At 49.6% G+C, this 20,529-nt stretch overlaps 1 protein-coding gene across 6 annotated transcripts in view; it reads left to right on the top strand.

Moving 5' to 3' along the window:
- The window catches only part of DIXDC1 (DIX domain containing 1), a 52,065-nt gene extending 32,153 nt beyond the window's left edge, over nt 1-19,912 (top strand). For 4 of the 6 annotated variants that reach the window (XM_058194576.1, XM_058194578.1, XM_058194574.1 and 1 more), the window contains 15 exons: nt 4,367-4,494; nt 6,003-6,208; nt 6,847-6,936; nt 7,040-7,093; nt 7,462-7,512; nt 8,265-8,369; nt 8,543-8,596; nt 10,024-10,116; nt 10,310-10,381; nt 11,007-11,096; nt 11,249-11,410; nt 11,896-11,962; nt 13,514-13,622; nt 14,291-14,399; nt 16,812-19,912. In XM_058194576.1, coding sequence (XP_058050559.1) covers nt 4,367-4,494; nt 6,003-6,208; nt 6,847-6,936; nt 7,040-7,093; nt 7,462-7,512; nt 8,265-8,369; nt 8,543-8,596; nt 10,024-10,116; nt 10,310-10,381; nt 11,007-11,096; nt 11,249-11,410; nt 11,896-11,962; nt 13,514-13,622; nt 14,291-14,399; nt 16,812-16,892 — 1,471 coding nt within the window. In that variant the 3' untranslated portion in view covers nt 16,893-19,912. Of the gene's footprint in view, nt 798-4,366; nt 4,495-6,002; nt 6,209-6,846; nt 6,937-7,039; nt 7,094-7,461; nt 7,513-8,264; nt 8,370-8,542; nt 8,597-10,023; nt 10,117-10,309; nt 10,382-11,006; nt 11,097-11,248; nt 11,411-11,895; nt 11,963-13,513; nt 13,623-14,290; nt 14,400-16,811 lie in introns of all 6 variants that reach the window. The other 2 variants (XM_058194581.1, XM_058194575.1) reach the window with 2 other exon arrangements.
- Nucleotides 19,913-20,529: the final 617 nt, after the last annotated feature.

Here is a 20,529-nt window from a genome sequence, read left to right as displayed (position 1 = left end):
GGTGGTGTTTTAACCTTCCAGGAAAGGGGAGGGCAGCGGTCCGTCCGTGAGTGACTCACAACAGCCCTGGCCAAATCCTGCTGCTTTTCCCAGGCAGCTCCCTCCCTTCCCTCCCTCCCTTCCCTCCCCTCCCTGGCTTAGACAACTCGGGGAAAACGGCGGCTGCCTCTCTCGCACAGCCCCAGTGACAGCAGAGCTGCAGGGAGAGCAACACAGGCATAGCGTGCACACACACATATACACACTTTGCGGGTGTGTGCATTCCCACCTCAGGGGCGGTGGTGGGGTCTGGCTCCCTGCCACCTCACACGACCCACCGTGCCGCGATCCTTCGTCTCAATTTGGGCTCTTCCAAGGAGGAGGAGGAGCAGGAGCAGCGGTGGCTGAGAAGGGCATCGGCTGCTATCCGGGATGGGATGAGAAGGAGAGACAGACGGGGCTGCCGAAAGGAATTTGGGCATGCGTCAGACCCACAACGCAACAGTGCAAAACAAAACAACATCCCGGCTGAGCTGAGAAACACGGCCGCCCCCCCACCCCTGGGGACTGCCTCGGTTTCCGACTCCCTTCCTGAAGGAGCAGCGTGGGGACGACTTGGGCATCATCCTTCCCGCTCGTCCCCATCCGGACATCGGCCTCGACCTGGGCCGAAGGTTTCTGCCTCCGCTTGGCCAACCTCCCTGGCACAGAAGGGCCAGCCTGGCGGAGGCATGTGGCATGTGAAGACCCAGGCTGGCCAGGAGACGGGCTCTGGGGCAGAGCCGAATTCGGAAGATGGGGGGGAAGCCCGTGAAATGGTGAGCCTTCCTTTGGCACGGATGCTTTCATGCGGGGCGAAGCGGGGACAGAACAGACCGCAGGCGGGAGGTCAGAGCAGATCCCTTGTGAAAATTGGGCGGGGGGAGGGAGGCTCGGTGGTCCTTCCTGACTTCCTTTTCTGGGCCATTTTAAAAAATTCAGGAGCTGAGTTCCACTCCAGCTTGGGTGCAGCCCCCCTCCCACCCCCTCCCCTCCCCTGGCAAGGAATTAAGCAGGGCAGTTCCTTAGGCTATAAATCGTGCTGGAATGGGTTTGGGTTTTTTTGTTGTTTTTTGCTTTCTCTGCAGTTTTAGCAGAAGGTGATGAATTGGTTCTCTTCCCTCTTCCCCTCCGAGACATAAATTGCAAAAACTTCTTGCCTTTCCTCTCCCCACTCCCCTCCCCTCCCCCATTGAGACCTCCTCCATGGGAATTTGGTGGGCTGAGGAATTGGAAATGGGTGCGTGGAAGGGTTTGAGCTTGGGGTGGGGGTGGGGGGCTTTGGGGAAGTCAGGAGTCAGTCCGGTCAAAAGGTCTGGAAGTGGGATGTGGTCAGGTGGGCAGAGGTGGCCACCTGCTTCTCTAGCCATGTGGGTTGAAGGGTTGTAGGGAATGCTCTCCGGAGGATCCTCCGTGCGGGTTCTACTTGGCTTCTCCATGGGGGAGAAGTGGGGGGGGGGGTTTCTGTGTTTGCACGATGCCACTCCTGCCCTTTGAGGACTCCTGGTCATCAGCTCCGTCCAGTGAGCTTTGGTTTTTGTTGTCACCTGCTGGAAGTCTCATCCCACCTCGATTGCCGCGGCTTCAAGAGAAGGTTGGGCAGGCATGAAGTTTGCATACAGTACTTGGACATTTATTTCCTTATTAGTGCAGAACTGAGCCGGGGGGGGGGGGGAGGGAGAGTGGTGGCCTTTCGCAGCCTTTTAAAAATAGGTTTCCTCTTAGACCAGGGGATGCTGCCACGGTGTTGTTGCAGAAACAACGCATTCAAGGTGTTCGCCTCTCCTAGCATTAATCGGAATAGAGTTGGAAGGGACCTTGGAGGTCTTCTAGTCCAACCCCTTGCTCCAGCAGGAGACCCCCATCCCATCCCATTCCAGACAAGTGGTTGTCTGGTCTCTTTAAAAACCTCCAGCGATGAAGTACCCACAACTTCTGAAGGCAAACCATCACACTGATTAATAAACCAATAACACAGCTGGAAGGGACCTTGGAGGTCTTCTAGTCCAACCCCCTGCTCCAACAGGAGACCCCCCCCATACCACACCATTCCAGACAGGTGGCGGTCCGGTCTCTTTTTAAAAACCACCGGTGATGAAGGCAACTTCTGTTCCCCTGGTTAATCGTCCCCACTGTTAGGAAATTTCTCCTTAATTCCAGGTTTGCTTCTCTCTCTCCCTCTCTCGATTGCTTTAAATTATAAATTCGTTTAGAATAAACCTCGCTCTGCTGCCACTGGATGTGAAAAGCCCACGTGCAAAGCGTGTCTTGCTGCTTTTAAGAGAAGGTGCCATTTAGCTGCAATTTTGAGAATCCCTAAGATTAAAGCGGGGGGGGGGGATGATTCGCACCCTGAGCTTCCTAGTTCCTGTTGCACTGAGATTAGCAGCCTGCAGCGAGGGGGAGACTCCAAGGGTTGGCGTGCAAAGTGCGAGAACGTGGCATGGCATACTATAACAGCGTGGGGAAACGGGTGCAAGCCACGGGAAGTGGTTGAGTTGCAGAAGAAATAACTTTACGGGATTTGAACCCGGAAAAGGACGTCGCTTTTCCGCTCGGAATGGGACGTCCCCAAAAGTGACCCTCCTCCTCCTCCTCTTCCTCACCCCCAGTGGGTGCTTCGTATGGTGTCCTGGTGTGCGATAGGAGGCCCACACGACACTCACACCCACCCAGGCTCAGCCGTGGGAGCCGACTCGTCCTTCTCGGGTCTCCCATCTTTGTTTTCTCGCCTCTCTCGTTCGGTTAATCCCCCCTTTTTTTTCTCCCCTTGATTTCCCTTTTTGTCCGGGAGTATCTTTGTTGCTCTGTCTGGGAAAATGGTACATTAACTCTTGCTCACACTCGGAAGGGGGAATTCTTTGGGGATGCATTAAATGGGTCAATGCCTTCGGATGCCTTTCCCTGTTGTCTGGGAGATGCCGGCTGGGAGAATCTCCTCGGATGGGGAAGAGGGGTTCAGGGTGGGGTGCTCCTCTGGAGGAAGCCCCTGAAAATACTGTCCCCCTCTTTTCTCCCTCTCTCTTTCTCTCTTTTTCTCTCCCTCTCTTTCTTTCCATTTCTCCCTCTTCCTCCTTCCCTCTCTTTCTCTTTCTTTCCCTCTCTCTCTCCATTTCTCCTCTCTCCATTTCTCTCCCTCCCTCTCCCTCTTCATCCTTCCCTCTTTCTCTCTCTTACCGTCTCTCTCTCCATTTCTCCCTCTTCCTCCTTCCCTCTCTTTCCCTCTCCTCCTCTCTCTCTCCATTTCTCTCTTTCTCTCTTCCTCCTTCCCTCTCTTTCTCTCTCTTTCCCTCTCTCCCCCCCCTCTCTCCATTTCTCTCCCTCCCTCTCCCTCTTCATCCTTCCCTCTTTCTCTCTCTTTCCGTCTCTCTCTCCATTTCTCCCTCTTCCTCCTTCCCTCTCTTTCCCTTTCTTTCCCTCTCTCCTCCTCTCTCTCCATTTCTCTCTGTTTCCCTCTTCCTCTTTCCCTCTCTTTCCTCTCTCCTCTCTCTCTCCATTTCTCTCCTCCCTCTCCTCTTCATCCTTCCCTCTCTTTCTCTCTCTTTCCGTCTCTCTCTCCATTTCTCCCTCTTCCTCCTTCCCTCTCTTTCCCTCTCTCCTCCTCTCTCTCTCCATTTCTCTGTTTCCCTCTTCCTCCTTCCCTCTCTTTCTCTCTCTTTCCCTCTCTTCCCCCCCCCTCTCTCTCTCCATTTCTCTCCCTCCCTCTCCATCTTTGTCCTTCCCTGTCTCTCTCTTTCCCTCTCTCCTTCTCTCTCTCTCCATCTCTTCCTTTTCTCCTTCTTCCCTTTCTCCATTTCTCTCTTTCTCTCCCGCCTTCCCTCTCTCCATCTTTCTCTCTCCTTCTCTCCCTCTCTGTACAATGAGACGTATAAGGCCAGAAATGGCTTTGCTAATTTGCACGGGAAGGGGAAGGGGGCTTGATTGACAGGTTTGGGCCCCATGGAAGTGGGCAGAAGGATCTCTTGGAAGAAGATCCTTTGGAAGCCATCCTGGGCTCTTCAGCCAAGTCCATGAACTTCAGACTGCCTTGATCGGTTATTGAAGATATTCCCCATGCTGGTTGGGGAATTCTGAGAGTTGAAGACCAACCATCTTCAAGGTTGAGAATCAGGGTCCATCCAAGGTCGCTTGAGGACTTCTACCTTCTGAGATGAAGAGGGGTCGTATGGATTGTGTTGGGTGAACCTGTTGACAGGAGGGCCTTTTAAGTCTTAATTGAGCTTTTTTGGGGGGGTGGGGGGCAGGATGTGTCATTTCAGGTCCAGGAAAGTGACATATTCAAGCAAAATTAGTACTGTCTTCCCTCTTTCCCCCACGGTAACTGTCTGTTTTGTGCCTCTCCCCCCAGCCTCACCTCTCCTAGCCCCATCAACAGTGCGAAGAGTGAATCGGGGAGCACCCCTTCCGAGGAGAAGGCAGGGTTTGACCTGGGCCATGACGAAGAAGACGGAGACGAAAAAGCAGGAACAAGAGCAGGTGAGGGAAAGGATCTTCCTACCTAGAAATTTGAGAGTTAAATCAGTCCGTCCGTCCGTCCGTCCATCCATCTATCTATCATCCATTCATCATCCATCCATCCATCCATCTATCTATCATCCATTCATCATCCATCCATCCATCCATCTATCTATCATCCATTCATCATCCATCCATCCATCCATCCATCTATCTATCTATATCAGATTACAGATTAACAGAGTTGGAACGGACCTTGTAGGTCATCTAGTCCAACCGCCCGCCCAAGCAGGAGACCCTACACAATTTTTGACAAATGGCAGTTCAATCTCTTCTTGAAAGTATCTATCTATCTATCTATCTATCTATCTATCTATCTATCTATCTATCTATCTATCATTTAAATTTATGTGGCTGCCCATTTCCAATACAGGTGATGGCTACTAGCAGTCAGAAAAAAACAATATAAAAACAAAACGAAACAAAAAAGCAGATAAAAATCATAATAAACACTAATCAACACCTTCGTCCCTGGCAATGACTTTTCCATCCTGTTTTCTGGTGCTGTTTCTTGCTTTGGGGAAGAAGGACCTGGACTAGCTGAATAAGGGAGTCCGTTTAAAAATGCTGAGCCTTATTTAAAAGAAGGAAGGGGGTCCTTCCTTGAATTTGGCAGCCTGCTTTTAAAAACAGATCCTCTGCGCATGGAATAGGTAGCCAATTTACTAAATTGTAGCAACAGCAATACAACTTATATACCGCTTCACAGTGCTTTACAGCCGTCTCTAAGCTGTTTACAGAGTCAGCCTATTTGCCCCCAAGAATCTGGGTCCTCATTTGACCCACCTCGGAAGGATGGAAGGCTGAGTCAGACTTGAGCCAGTGAGATTCAAACTGCTGGCAGTTGGCAGAATTAGCCTGCAATACTGCATTCTAAGAGGAAGGAAGGAAGGAAGGAAGGAAGGAAGGGAATGAAGGAAGGAATAACACTTAGACTTATATACCACTTCACAGTGCTTTACAGCCCTCTCTAAGCAGTTTTACAGAATCAGCCTCTTGCCCCCTCAACAATCTGGGTCCTCATTTGACCCACCTGGGAAGGATGGAAGGCTGAGTCAACCTTGAGCCTGATGAGATTCGATCTGCCAAACTGCTGGCAGCCAGTGACCAGCAGAAGTAGCCTGCAGTACGGCACTCTAACCGCTCATTAATAAATACAAAAAAATATATTTTATTAATATAGTACATTTTACTATTGCGATATCGCAGTTGGAGCCTCTGCATATTATAAAGGGAAAAAGGGCCAGAGGGACGAGATTGAGATGTTGGTAACCAATCAGTTCTGTTGCTCAACCTGGGCCATTTTAAGACACGTGGGCTTCAATTTCCAGAATTCTGGGAAGCGCTGTGGCGAGTTGGAGGTAGAGGCCTTTGAAACGAATATAAATGAAAATAAAGAGATTTAAGGACTGAAGCAGAAATCTCTCTCTCTCTCTCTCTCCTTTCCTGTTCTTCCTCTTCCTCCCCAGAAACCTGGAGCCACGCTTTTCCTGAGTTAGACCACAGATATGTTGTTTCCCATGTGGAAGAAAATGGCGGCCGGCTGCCCGTTGAATGGTCCCCAAAGTGTCCTGTCCCGAGTCTGGAGACTTCGTGGGAGGAACATCTCCTGGAACAGCAGGATCACTTGGAGAAAGAAATGGAAGAAGCTAAAAGGATGATCTCTGGATTGCAGGTCCTTCCTTCCCTCCCTCTTTTCCTTCCTTCCTTCCCTCTTTTCCTTCTTTTTTTCCTTCCTTCCTTTCTTCCCTCCTTCCTTCCCTCTTCCTTGTCCTTCATTCCTTCCTTCCACCCTCCCCCTTCCTTCTCCCTCCCTCCCTCCCTTCCACCCTTCCTCCCTCTTTTCTTTCCTTCCTTCCTCCCTCCCTCCTTCTTTTCCTTCCTACATTCCTCTTCCTCCTCCCTCTTTTCCTTCTCCTTCCTCCCTTCCTCTTTTTCTTCCTACATTCTTCTTCCTCCCTCCCTCTTTTCCTTCTCCCTCCTGCCCTCCCTCCCTCCCTCCCTCCCTCCCTTCCTTCCTTCCTTCCTTCCTTCCTTCCTTCCTTCCTTCCTTCCTTCCTTCCTCTCATTCCCATTTCCTTCCTCCCTCCTAAATCTCAGGCCTTGCTTGCGGGGGTTCTGTCGGTTGCTTCCCTCCCTCCGTTTTGATTCTGCTAAATTTCTTCTGGAGACCGAAGCCCCTTTTATCTCTCTGGGTCACCCGGAGAAGGTGGCATTTCTCCCGGGACGAGGGAGGTGGGGGGAAGAGAGGCAGTTTCCCTGGCGCTGCCTGGCTGAGCGTGTCACTCTTTGCCCTTCTTGTCATCCTGCCAGGCGCTGCTGCTGAACGGATCCCTTCCCGAGGACCAGCAGGAATGGTCGCTGGTCCTATGCGAGCAGGAAGCCTGTCCGGAAGAGCAGCTGGTGAGCCTTTTCTGCTGCCCCCCCCCCCATCTCCCTCCTGCCTCCTTGAGTGGGCTGGGGAAGGAGGCGCTGGGAAGTAAGGGCTCTTTTCTTCGGCCTTCAGGTCATCATCCGCAGCCGCCTGGATCAGAGTCTGGAGGAGAACCAGGAGCTGAAGGTGAGAAGCACCTGGAGATGGAAGAGGGGCTGCAGGAACGTCAGCTGCTACTTCCACATGTGCCAGTGCAGGCAGTCCTTGTCTTACGACCGTAATGGAGCCTGTCATGTGTTCGGGATGGTCGTAAAATTAGCCAGTCACCTGACCAGCCTGATTTTGCGACCGTTTTTGCGATGGTCTGAAACAACCACAGATGCTGTGGTTGTTAAGGGAACCAACGGGGTCTGGCCGTGCTTGGCACCCTCTGCCCTAAAGGGCAACCAGGGCTGGGCGGGTGGGCTAGAATCGACTGCAACCAGGGTAATAGGGGAAGGGGGGGCGGGGGGAAGGGGCTGGACCCTCAACTCCTTTCTTTGGCTTCCTTGCAGAAGGAACTGCAGAAATGCAAGCAGGAAAGCCGAAACCTGCAGGGAATCAAGGTGAGAATGAACGTTTGCAAAGGTGGGAGGTCAGGGGTGAAATCTACTTACTTTCCTTACCGCTTTGGAAGTGGATCACATGCGCGCACAGACCAGGTAAAAGGTAAAAAACACATTACTTCCTGGTTAAAACCAGGAAGTAATTACACCCGGGCGGGTGGGCAGAGCTTTGCTCCGCCATCGCTACCGGATCGCCGAACCACCAGCCACGATCGCTAACAGATTGTGTGATCCAGTCCGATCCGGGCAGGCCATTTTGGTGTGTGTGTGTGTGCTTCCAGAAGCCCTTGGCAGGCAAAATTGGAGGGACACGCTATAAATTTTAAGAAACAATTAAATAACACCAAGTCAGGTTCATGGAACTTCTCGGGGGTGCCCTCTTTTAAAAAAAAAAATAGCAGCGCTAGAAAGAGATCGAAATGTCAGTTCAAACCCCGTGAAAAGGTGCAAATGTGCCACTCTTTGATTCGGCCAATTGTTTGATTCGGCCTATTGTAAATATTTGGTTTTTAATTTTGCTTTTAAATTTGTTGTTTGTACTTTGTGTTGGTTTTTAATATGGCTGTAAACCGCCCTGAGTCCTCCGGGAGGAGGGCGGTATAGAAATTAAATTATAAATAAATAAATAAAAATAAACTCTGCAGCATTGACAATATGGGTGCGTGGAGCCTTAATTGGGGTACATTTATTTATATTTTATTTTATTTTACCTTATTATATTTTATTTTATTTTATTTTATTATTATTTTTAGGATGCTTTGCAGCAGCGGCTGACCCAGCAAGACACCCTGATGCTTCAGATAAAACAGGAGCTGCTGAGAGCAAATATGGACAAGGAGGAATTGCTCAGCCAAAATGTGAGTGTGTCTTTTTGCAAAGGGGGGGGGGCAGGGGGGGGCGATGTTGGAAAGGACACCACGACCCCCGTTGCCAGGCAGAAAGGCAGGTTTCGAATCTGCACCCACGTGCTTCAGCCCGGGGCGGTCAGCCATGGGGGTCCCAACTCCGCGTTCGAATCTTGCTTCGACAGGCTGATCTCCAGAGGAAGGTGGAAGAGCGGAACCGGCTTCTAGCAGAGTACAAGGTAAGGGGCTCTTCCTCCCCTCTGGGGGTGGGGGGAGTCTTGGGAACTGCTGGCTCCCAGGTAAGCAGGAAGTCCTTTCCTCTCCTCTTGCTGAAGTTCAGACCAGAGGAGAACTCCCCACCAGGAGAGCCCAGGGGCAGAGGTCATAACCTCTTGGCAGCTTCTTATTCCATTATCTATGGAAATTCTCCGTCCTCCAGGTCATAGTTGCCCCAAAGGTCAAGAGGCAACTGGACTTCCTCGTGTTTTCTTTTGAAGACCTTTCGCTTCTCATCCAAGAAGCTTCTTCAGTACTGAAGCTGAAGAAACTTTACAATAGAATAGAGCTGGAAGGGGCCTTGGAGGTCTTCTAGTCCAGCCCTTTGCTCAAGCAGGAGAATCAATATCATTTCAGATAAGTGACAGCCTAGTCTCTTCTTTAAAACATCCAGTGATGGAGCACCCACGATTTCTGGTGGCGAGCTGTTCCACTGGTTAATTGTCCTCACTGTTAGTTAGGGAGTTTCTCCTTAATTCCAGGTTGCTTCTCTCCTTTGTTAGTTTCCATCCATTGTTTCTTGTCCTGCCCTCTGGTGCTTTGGAGAATAATTTGACCCCCTCTTCTTCTTTGTGGCAGCCCCTCAAATATTGGAACATGTCACCCCAGTCCTTCTTTCCATTAAACTTGACATCCCCAATTCCTGCAACCGTTCTTCGTATAAATCCTTCCATTCCCTCACCATCCAGTCACAGCTGAAGAAGCTTCTTGGAGGAGAAGTGAAATGGCTTCAAAGAAAAACCAGAAAGTCGAGTTGCCTCCTGAAAAAAGCTCCTTTGGGACAACCAGGACCTGAAGGACGGAGAATCTCTATCGACTTCCCTTCCTTCCTTCCTTCCTTCCTTCCTTCCTTCCTTCGTTCCCTTCCTTCCTTCCTTCCTTCCTTCCTTCCTTCCTCCCTCCCTCCCTCCCTCCCTCCTCCCTCCTCCTCCTCCCTCCTCCTCCTTCCATCCCATTTTCCTTCCTTGCTTGCTTCCTCCCTCCCTCCCATTCCATCTTCCTTCCTTCCTTCCTCCTTCCTCCTCCCTCCTCCCTCCCTCCCTCCCTCCCTCACTTCCTTCGTTCCTTCTCCATCATCCAGCCAGAGCTGAAGAAGCTTCTTGGATGAGAAGCGAAACGCCTTCAAAAGAAAAACCAGAAAGTCCAGCTGCCTCTTGAAAAACAGCAACCTTTGGGGCTATTATCCCGTCGTGATGACCCCAGTCCACATTCTGCTGTTCCCCATCTTGGGGTAGCTCCCCCTGCACACCCTCCCCCAAGCACCTGGAGGGTGGCCAGACCCTAACCCAAAATGCAGCCCCTTTGCGCTGAGCTTGGCCCCAGAGTGAGCCTCCTTCCCTGGCCGATGGCTCCCACCCACCCTCCCTCCCTCCCTCGCTTTCTCTTCCAGAAAGAGCTAAGCCAGAAGGACCGGCTCCTACACCAGCACCAGGCCAAGATGGAGGAGATGCTGCACCAGCTCTCCGAGGCCGGATATCAGCAGGTAGGGGGCTCTCCCACCCCCCATCTCCCCGTGCCCTCTTTCCCCTCCAGCTGGGAGCGTGCTGTGCTGCTTTTGCGCCCCTGCAAGCTGCCCAGAGTCCCTCTGGGATAGTCAGACGAGGAGCGGCGTATAAATTTCATCAATGAAAATAAACCAAAGGTGCCTGTTGGCCGACCTGCCTCTTCCCTCCTAGGCCGAGTTGGAACGGGAGCTGCAGCACAAGGAGGCTCTGCTGGCTCGCTGCCTGAAGAAGGACGTGGAAGAGGTTCGCTTTGCTCCCCACGGGAGGCGGGATTGGTTTTTGCACCGAGCTGTGATTGTGCAGCGGCGGGCGCTAGTAAAGGTCGTGTCACGGGGACTCTGGTCCCTCTCGCTTGGCCTCTGGAAGGACTGGCGTGTAGGCCAGCAAAGATGAGCTCAGTAGAGGAGAATATTTGTTGCTCAGGTTTGAAATGAGAGGTCCTTGTGGTTTGGTTGTTTCCTTGCAGATATTTCATTACCCAGCCAGGTAACATCATCAGTGCTAGAAGGGAGAGGGGTTTGTGAGGGGGGAGGAGGAGTTTGGATAATCAAACCTCTGCAAGAAAACAGCCAAGCTCCGAGATCACCAAGGTCCCCTCAAAGATGAGGTCAACTTTTGAGTTATTCGGGAGAGGGGTGTGGTGGACGGGTTGGGCTCCTCCCAGTTTGCAGGATAACCCAGAGCAGATCAGCTCTGCTCCTTCAAAAGCCGTCCTCTTCTCAAACTAGGTCACCTGCGTAGCGCGGTGACAGGCAGCCCTGTCCTGCCAGACACCGATGGCTCCTGAGCTGAGCTTGGAAGCGGTTGCTAGGTTTCCACCTGGCCCTTTTCCGGCCTCGCCAGCCAGCTTCCCTCCTCTCTTGCAAAGCAGGTGATCCTCTACGCCAACCACAACGCCCAGAGCAACGGCTTCCTCCAGTCCTTGGGGAAAGGAACATCGTCCTCAACGCACAGAGGGGTACGTTCCGCTCAGGTTCCAAGGCTTGGGAGGGGAAGGTCTTTCCCCAGGGCTGGTCAGACCTTCCTTGGTTTTGCAGCCTCGAGGGGGCTAGAGGAGAGCGTTGGGGTGGCGGCATCTACCACCCTCTGCTTCTGGATCTCTCCTGGCAGACCAGCGACCTGCAGCTGGTGCGCGAGGCCCTGCGCAGTTTGCGGAACAGCTTCAGCGGCCACGATCCCCAGCACCACACCATTGACAGCCTGGAGCAGGGCATCTCCAGCTTGATGGAGAGGCTGCACCGCATGGAGGTGCAGAAGAGGCAGGAGAAGAGGGTAAGGAGCCACCAATTCAGAAGTGGGATTCGGACCGGTTTGGGCGAACCGGATGCTAATTTCACATGTGGTTCGCCGAACCAGTAGTGGCAAGGACTGGCTGGCCCTGCCCGCCCCTCCCCTCCCAGGAGTCTCCATGTGGCCCGTTTTGGATGCCAGGTAAGCGCAGGGTCCGCACGGAGGCTCTGGGAAGGCAAAAAAGGGCCGTTTTTGCCCTCCCGGTACTGTCTCTTTCAAGGATAACTATACATTTTCTTGGAATTGCATTAGAAGACAACAAACTTAATATGGTCCCTGAAAGAACCAATTTTGTTTCAAGCAGTGGGAACTAAGTCATTGGCACTCTTAAAACAAGAGGAAGCCATCCGGATGCTTCTGAACCTCCGCTCCAGTATTTCTTGGGCTCAACTGGGGTCTGAGTTTTCCTCTGAAAGAGAGTCCAAGAAATCCCGTCCCTCATCCACCTTCCTTCCTTCCTTCTCCAGATCCGAGGGAAGTCACCTGCAGGCCATGCAGGGAATGAATACCGGGAATCTTGGCCTTCCAACTCCAGTGAGTGCAGTTCGGAGGTTCTCGTTCTCTGTTGGGAAACGTCCGGCTTCGAGGGGCTCGTAGGCGACAATCCTGAGAATTGCTCCTTTTTGGGAAAAAACAAGGCTGACTTTCCTGCTCCCCTCATTCAATCAGACTCAGTTCTTCCTCTTGCTTAACTTTTAACAGCCTGCTTGGATCCTGTTAGGAGCACAAACGGATCAGCCACATGTCCAGATATTATGGCCTCTAGAGCAGGGGGTCTCCAACCTTGGCAACTTTAAGGCTTGTGGACTTCAACCCCCAGAATTCCTCAGCCAGCTTTGCTGGGAGTTTGAAGTCCATGAGTCTTAAAGTTGCCAAGGTTGGAGACCCCCTGCTCTAGGTCATTATAAAAGTAACAGTTAAAAAGGTAAAGGTTCTACTTGCACATACGTGCTAGTCGTTCCCGACTCTAGGGGGCGGTGCTCATCTCCGTTTCAAAGACGAAGAGCCAGCGCTGTCCGAAGACGTCTCCGTGGTCATGTGGCCAGCATGACTCAATGCCAAAGGCACACGGAACGCTGTTACCTTCCCACCAAAGGTGGTCCCTATTTTTGCTATTTGCATTTTTTACATGCTTTTGAACTGCTAGGTTGGCAGAAGCTGGGACAAGTCATGGGAGCTCACCTTGTTGTGCGGCACTAGGGATTCGAACCGCCGAACTGCCAACCTTTCCATCGACAAGCTCAGCATCTTAGCCTCTGAGCCAGCCCGTTCTAATAGTAATACACTGTATATTCCCACCCCCATCCCTGGTGACACTGGATGGTTTACAAATGGCTAAAACGCTTAAAAAAAAGGAAACAATACAAAACTATGTCTATTTGAGGGTTTGTTTGTTTTTTTAATTTAAAAGTATTTAAAAGTAGCACTTAGCTATTCCAAAAGGGGGCTGCATAGTCTCTTCCTGAGAATAAGCTGCCATCTAGTGGTCACAGGTGAGAATGCAGCCTTTGGGATAACCCAAGTTAAGGATATCTCAATTTCAAATCTTTATTGTCAGTTTACAACATACCAGAGGTGGGTTTCAGCAGGTTCTGACCAGTTCTGGAGAACCGGTAGCGGAGATTTTGAATAGTTTGGAGACCCAGTAGTAAACATTCTGACTAACTGCATCCCCATCTATTCTCTGCCTCCCGAGTCCCAGCTGATTGGGAGGAAATGGGGATTTTGTAGTATCCTTCCCCTGGAGTGAGGAGGGAATGGAGATTTTACAGTATCCTTCCCCTGCCACAGCCACAGAACTGGTAGTAAAAAAATTTGAAACCCACCACTGCAACATACGTACAACGAGATTGGCTGAACTCCCTCAGGGCAACACAATACAACTCTCAGTATCTGTTTGTAACCCACATCCATTAAAAAACTTATTGTAATTGGCCGAATAATTAAAATAATGATAAAAATAATAAAATCCCCATTAAAACCAATTTGAATTTAAATGATGAAATCTGTGGCGGCCCAGAAGGATGTGGACTCGCCTGTGGCTCAGCCTGTCTCTCTCTCTCTCTCTCTCCTTCTCCTTTGCAGAACTGCCTCATTCTCACAGCACGCCAGCCGTGAGCAACAGCGCCTGTACCAAAGTGCTGTACTTCACCGATCGCTCTCTCACCCCCTTCATGGTCAGCATTCCAAAGAGGTAAGTCAGCGTTCCCCTCCCCTCCCCCCCCTCCCTAACCCTAGTTCAGGGGTAGTCAACCTTTTTATACCTATCGCCCACTTTTGTATCTGTTAGTAGTAAAATTTTCTAACCGCCCACCGGTTCCACAGTAATTGCCTGTGCATGCCTCTCGTGCATCGTGGATTGGGTTGGTGGGGGGGGGGCTACCCGCTCTGCTTGTCTGTTACAACTGGGTGGTGTGTGGGGGGAGATGCGTGAGCTATTCTGGGGCGAGGCTCTTTTGTTTGCGGTCGCACTACAGCGCCATTTAGTTTCACTTACGTAACGGGAACTAAACTTACGCGCGGGCGATACGAATAGTATATTTTCAGAAATTTAAATTGTCACCAGAAATTTTATGAAACCCTAATGAAAATGTTTTTAAATAATGCTATGAATTTTTTTAAAAAAGTCAATTAAATAAAAAAAAAAAGAAAATGCTTCAGTATCGGACAAAACCCCTACCGCCTACCATGAAAGCTGGAATTCCTACTAGTGGGTGGTAGGGACCAGGTTGACTACCACTGCCCTAGATCCTCTTTCCGTGACCCCAGAATTGGTGTCTCCAAGGGATTCCCATCCCTGGCAGGAAGGTTGACATCCAGCCAGGTGGTAGCGTGTCCTTCCTCTCCTCTCTTGCTTTCAAGATTAGGGGAAGTGACGCTAAAGGACTTCAAATCAGCTATCGATCGGGATGGGACACACCGGTACCACTTCAAAGCTCTGGATCCAGAGTTTGGGACGGTCAAAGAGGAGGTAAGGCTGCACCCGGCAGGCGCGGGAATCAAGAGCGACGCCTGTAAATGCTCATAGTAACAACAGTTCATTTAGTGACCGCTCGAAGTTGTGAGAGCAATTGGAAAAAGTGACTTACGACAGTCTTTCACACTTAAAAACTGTTGCGACATTCTCCACAGTCAGGCGATTGGCATTCAGATGCTCGACAGCTGACATTTATGACGGTTGCATTGTCCCGCGGTCGCGTGATCCCCTTCTGCGACCTACTGACAAGCAAAGTCGGATTCACTTAACGGCCGTTGTTCTTAAGTTTGAACAACTGCTGTGATTCACTGAACAAGCACGGCAAAGAAGGTCGTAAAACGGGGCGAAATTCACTCAAACACTGTCTCACTTAGCAGCGTAAATTTTGGGCTCAATTGTGAACCGTTCAGTTGGGGACTGCCTGTGGTTTCTTGATTGCCGTTCGCCAGTGGACAGAATCTTGCCAGACTAAAGCACGCTCTGCACAGTTATCTGATAAACGCTGTGGAGGATTTAAGGAGGATCATTTCTGGGGAAGCTCCTGCATAGCAACCAAAAGTGATGCTTCCTTTGTCCCTCCCTCCCTCCCCGAACTGAGCCCCAGATTCTACCACCACCGCATTCTGGACCAGAATCTTTTGTATGGATTGTAGACGTTGCCCCACGCGATGAGGTTGTCTCTTCTCCCTGGAGAAATGCTTGCGTTTGGCTCTCTCCAGTGGAGCGAAAGCCAAGGTGCAGGGATGTGTGCGTGTGTGCGCTCATATGCATATGTGAGCATGAGAAAAATCACACCCTGCAGCCCTGAGAAACAAGGAACGTCGCAGTCAGCTAGAAAAGTGGGTCAGCTGTGTTTTTCCCACCAGAGAGCTCTGGGGGTGTGAGTTTTGAGCTCTCATTTGTCGTGTGCAGAGTGTGGTTCGGTTTGTCAAGAATTGTGGGGACACAACTCGACGCCTGCCCTAGAAATGCCGAAGAAGAGATTGCAGGCCAGTTTCCTGGTAGAGGCAGACGGCCTTGGGCTGTTTCGAGTTACAAACTTTTAATCAAGGCTGCGGTGGTTTTTTGTCCTTTAATTGTACACTGCCCCTAGTTGCTCTGTGAGAGAGAGAGAGAGAGTACAGGTAGTCCTCGACTTACGACCACAGTTGAGCCCAACACTTACGTTGCTAAGTGAGACATTTGTTAAAGTGGGTTTTGCCCCATTTTACAACTTTTCTTGCCACGTTCGTTAAGTGAATCACTGCAGCTGTTAAATTACTAACACCATTGTTAAGTGAATCCGGCTTAAGCATCTGAATGTAAATCACGTAACCGTGGGGATGCTCCAATGGTCATAACGTGTGAAAAATGGTCGTAAGTCCCTGTTTTCAGTCCCATTGTTACTTTGAACAGTCACTTGAGCAGAGGGTTGGACTGGAAGACCTCGAAGGTCCCTTCCAGCTCCATTCCAATTGATTGACTAAATGAAGTGTTGTAGGTGAAGGACTACCAGTGGTTGATAAATTAGATGGATGGATTATTTTATTATTATTATTTATTGAGTTTCTAGACCGCCCTTCTCCCGAAGGACTCAGGGCAGTGTACAGCCAGGCTAAAAACATACACAATATACAATATTAAAAAACTAAATTAAGACACTTATTACACAATTGGCCGAAAAATTAAAATAATTAAAATCTAAAAAAACCCCAATTTAAAATATAAATAGAATTTAAAATTTACCAGATTGTTGGGGGGGCAATAAGTTGACTTTGTAAATATATACAAATAGAATGAGACTAAAAAAACCAAAAAAAAAAAAAACTAAACAGTTTAAAAACGTTTAGGCTAGCCCCGCGCGAATAAACAAATATGTTTTCAATTCGCGGCGAAAGGTCTGAAGGTCAGGTATTTGGCGTAATCCAGGAGGAAGTTCATTCCAAAGAGTAGGAGCCCCCACAAAGAAGGATCTTCCCCTGGGGGCCGCCAGCTGACATTGTTTGGCTGACGGCACCCTGAGAAGTCCCTCCCTGTGAGAGCGTACGGGACAGTGGGAGGCATGAGGTAACAGCAGGATGGATGGATGGATGGATGGATGGATGGGTGGGTTTTTCTTAAGCATCACAACTTTAAGATGTGTGGATTTCAACTCCCAGAGTTCTTCAGCCAACTGGATCTGAGTTGTCAAGATTGAGAAACACTGCTGTGGATGGATGGATGGATGGATGGATGGATGGATGGATGGATGGATGGATGGACGGACTGAACAATGGATGGATGGATGGACAGATCAATGGATGGATGGAATGAATGATGGACTTGACAATTTTAAGATGTGCGCCCTTCAACTTCCAGAATTCCTTAGCTAAGGTTGAGAAACATTGCTATGGATGGATAAGGTCCTTCTCTTTGCTTTTCATGTAGGTTTTCCATGATGATGATATCATTCCTGGATGGGAGGGAAAAATTGTGGCTTGGGTGGAAGAGGACCACGGAGAGAACTAAAATCTTCGCTGTTGGCTGCTGGGTGTGCCAGATACTTACCAAAAAAACAACAACAACCCCTCACACAAATGTTGATACGTGTGATTTAAACTGCCAAAAGAAAGGAACCATGATGAACTTTGGCTTCAAGGAAGGATATCCAGCACGTTACAACCAAATACGGCCCCTTTCACCCGTTCCAACGCACGGCCTCTCTATTCGGGCAGGGATGGCCCCAAAAGATGTGACTTCCTGCTGCTTTTGATCATTTGGAGAAGGTCAGTCAACGATGGACAGTATTACCACGAGATTTGCACGTTCGTGTGATGGCCAAATCTAGGAACTCTTTTTTCCAGCACCGTTGTAGCTCTTGCCAGCCAATTTTTTCCCCCAAGGAACTCTGTGCCCGGGGCCACATCAGGCACCAGCAAGATCTCCTCTAGAGATCCAGTGGTTTGTGGTCCAGATCAAAGAAGATCCCAATCAACAGCATTGTGTTGGAAGGGGCCAGGATTGTTTCTGATTGTTTCCTTTTATTGCTTTGCATTCCGGTCTCGGAAACTGTCCTTACTTTATTTGAGGGTCTTGTTACCCGTTGCTTCACTGTCCAGGTTCCCCTTTGCCCGGGAAAAAGACCCCAGGCTCCCAATCTGTGCTTTTCCAGGGTTGTGTTGGCACCACACAATCTCCTTTGCCCTACTTTCCCTCTGGATGCTCTTTAATTAATTCATCGCCAGCAGCCTCGGAGGGGAAAGCTGACCTCTCTGGTTTCCTCAGAGCTTGGTCTGAATTCGGCATTGATCTTTCCACTCAGTGGCTAATTCCAGCCTGCCTTACCGGGCGAGTGGGGTCGCTAAGAGAAGGGGTGTGAGATAAACTTCCACAAAACATTGCAGCAAGATTTCTGGATGGTCTGTGGGCAAAACTCCAGGCCCTTCGTCATGGTCTGTAGCATACTATAAACTCCAGGGACTGTCAGGTGGTCTTTTTCCCCCGTTGTTCTGCTGGCTCTTCTGCTGACCACAAGGTCAAACCTGCCTTGTTTGGCCTCAAGCAGAAATTAATTTAGGCCCTCAATGCTCACCCCTGTATCTGAGCCAAAACTGGGGTGGGGGTGGGGGGCTCAGCCCAATACAGACCACAATGGTCTGCCAAACAGGTAGCTCAGCCTTTGGAAACTAGCCGGCTTGGTGATTTTAGCTACTCTGGAAGTTGTAAGTATATTGCACCAGTCAGACTTCAAACATAAACAGGACAGATGTGTAAACTTTACAGACAAGTGAGTTTGTGCAGAGGTTGGAGATAAACACTCCAACGGAGTGAATTACCGTATTTTTCGGAGTATAAGATGCACTTCCCCCTTCCCAAAGGAGGCTGAAAATTTGGGTGCCTCTTAACCTCCGAATATAGCCCTCCTCCCGCTCCCCACCCCTTCGGCCTCTGCGCACCCTTCTTCCTGGCTACAAAGATTGCCACAGACAATGGCTTCCGTTTTTGGGTTACGCACCTCGCGTTTTCAGCCTCGAAACACTCCGTTTTAGAGACATTCAAGGCTGCGGGGATCGCCAAAGTACATCTCCGCCTCTGCGCATTGTGTTTTCGGCCTCCGCGCATTGCGTTTTAGGTCTGCACCGTTTTTGGTCTCTGTGCGTTGCATTTTCAGGCAGCGATCGGTGGCGATGTCCTTTGGCGATCCCCGCAGCCGCTCACAACCAGCAAACTAATGTGTTGAAGCTGACTAGCTGAATACCTGAAAGCAGAGGCAGAATTTCCCCCCCCCCTATTTTCCAAGACACCAGGCATGAAGCATTACCAAGGTAGGTGCATCGACACCTGCCCACCCATGCAGACGTCTGTCACAACAGGGTACTTTTTCCTTCTAACATTCTCGTTGCGTTTTGTGCTCTAAAATGCTGAATTGGGAGTGGGAAGTATTCCGCTTGCACACCTTGTGAAACCAAACATCCTGGCCCTGTTTGAATGAAAAAATGGGTCCCAGTGAAAGCCAGCATTAGCTCTGCTGTTCGCCGTTCCATCTTTCCTAACGTTGCAACACCAGGATCCAACGCCTCGTGGTTGCTAGCGTGCACCAGCCATCGGGAAGGACTGTCCGTCCGTGTGTCCGTCCATCTTCTGTGTCCCCCTCCTTACAGGAGGCTGAGGGTCAAAAGGAAAACGTGTCTTCGATCATTTTATAGATTTTCACACGTCTGTTGGGTAAACTTGTTCCTGTTTCTTGGAATTACTTTGTATTGCTTCACATCGTTTGTCGAACAAGGACAGTGTGTATATTTTTATACCAGCCGTGAGTGCTGTTTTTTTCCCCTGTATATTTCTGAATATTGTATTTTATCCGTATTTCTAAGAAACGCAGAAAGGCTTCATAGGGGCCTCTTGTTAAAAGCCAACCCACCTGGTTCCCATAATTAGCTTTATTTTGTTATGAAGGTCTATCTTAAGTCCACAGTGATCTTCTCTTTTACTTTTTGTTCGTTGCAGATAGATGATTTGTGTGTTGTTGCTTGTCCTATTGTGTCCTCTGTGTACAGACAGAACGGGCCTTTTGTGAGCCTGTATTTGTATCTGCAGTTACACTTCGAGTGTATCCTATTCTACAGGAGCTTTAAAGTTGGCCTTTGAGAGAACAGCGGAGGAAGAAATGTCATTCCTGTGGGGAAAAAACAACAACTTTTTTTTTGTGACTGGTTTGACCGTTGCATGAATTTAGAGGGTTGCAAAGAGATTGCATGGAATTACGGTTACTTTAAAAAAAAAGAGTTTATTTCAGCAAGAGATGTGCTTTAAAGTTAAAATTGTACATTTTAAAAAAAAGAACATATTTTATTTAAATTTAATTAAGACATCTTTATCACAAGGGCTTATTGCCAGTCACGGGGGAAAAAAAATAAGAGGTCAAAGAAGTATAAGAGTGATGTATGACCGGTTTGGCATCTTTTATTTCCATAAAAATAATCTCGTTTTTCTTTAACCTCAGTATCTCTGAATTTTGTCCCTGAAATAATATAAACAAGTGTTGCATTACCGGTTTCGGGATCGTTTATTCTCCCTTGGCACCATCCCCGACCTGTTTTCTCTTGAGATGGGTTGGATCGGAGCAGTTCTTAACCTTAGGGCCAATCCGGGTTGGGGATTATGGGCCTTTTATCCAGCAGGTGAGGAGGCCGAGGGAGTTTGCCTTACCCAGGAGTGTCCAACCTTGGCAACTTTTTAAGACTTGGCAGCTTCAACTCCCAGAAACGGGAGCAGAAAAAACAAACTTAACCAAGGTCAAGCCTTGCATTTTTCATTCCAGAGTTTTCCAACCTGGGCCTCATTATGCACAGCGGGGAAGAGCAGGTTCCCAGCCCCAAATGTGGGGTGGGGGAGGGGGAGTGTTTTTCCATAGGGCAAGACAGCAACGGGGAAAGCAGCTTCCCAGTCTCAACTTGTGATGTTGCTATAAAGGCAGTCCTCGTTGTACAATACTTCATTTAGTGACCATTCCAAGTTACACAACAGCCCTGAAAAAAAGGGATGAGTTTTTTTTACATTTTACCACCATTGCAGCATCCCTGAGGTCGCGTGAGCAGAATTAAAGACGTTTGGACACCGACTCAAACTTACGGCGGTTGCCGCATCCTGGGATCACGTGATCACG

The sequence above is a fragment of the Ahaetulla prasina genome, chromosome 9 (assembly GCF_028640845.1).
Source record: "Ahaetulla prasina isolate Xishuangbanna chromosome 9, ASM2864084v1, whole genome shotgun sequence".
Classification (NCBI taxonomy): Eukaryota; Metazoa; Chordata; class Lepidosauria; order Squamata; family Colubridae; genus Ahaetulla; species Ahaetulla prasina.
Note: the sequence above shows the minus strand (reverse complement) of the source record. Positions and strands in the feature narration are given on the sequence as shown.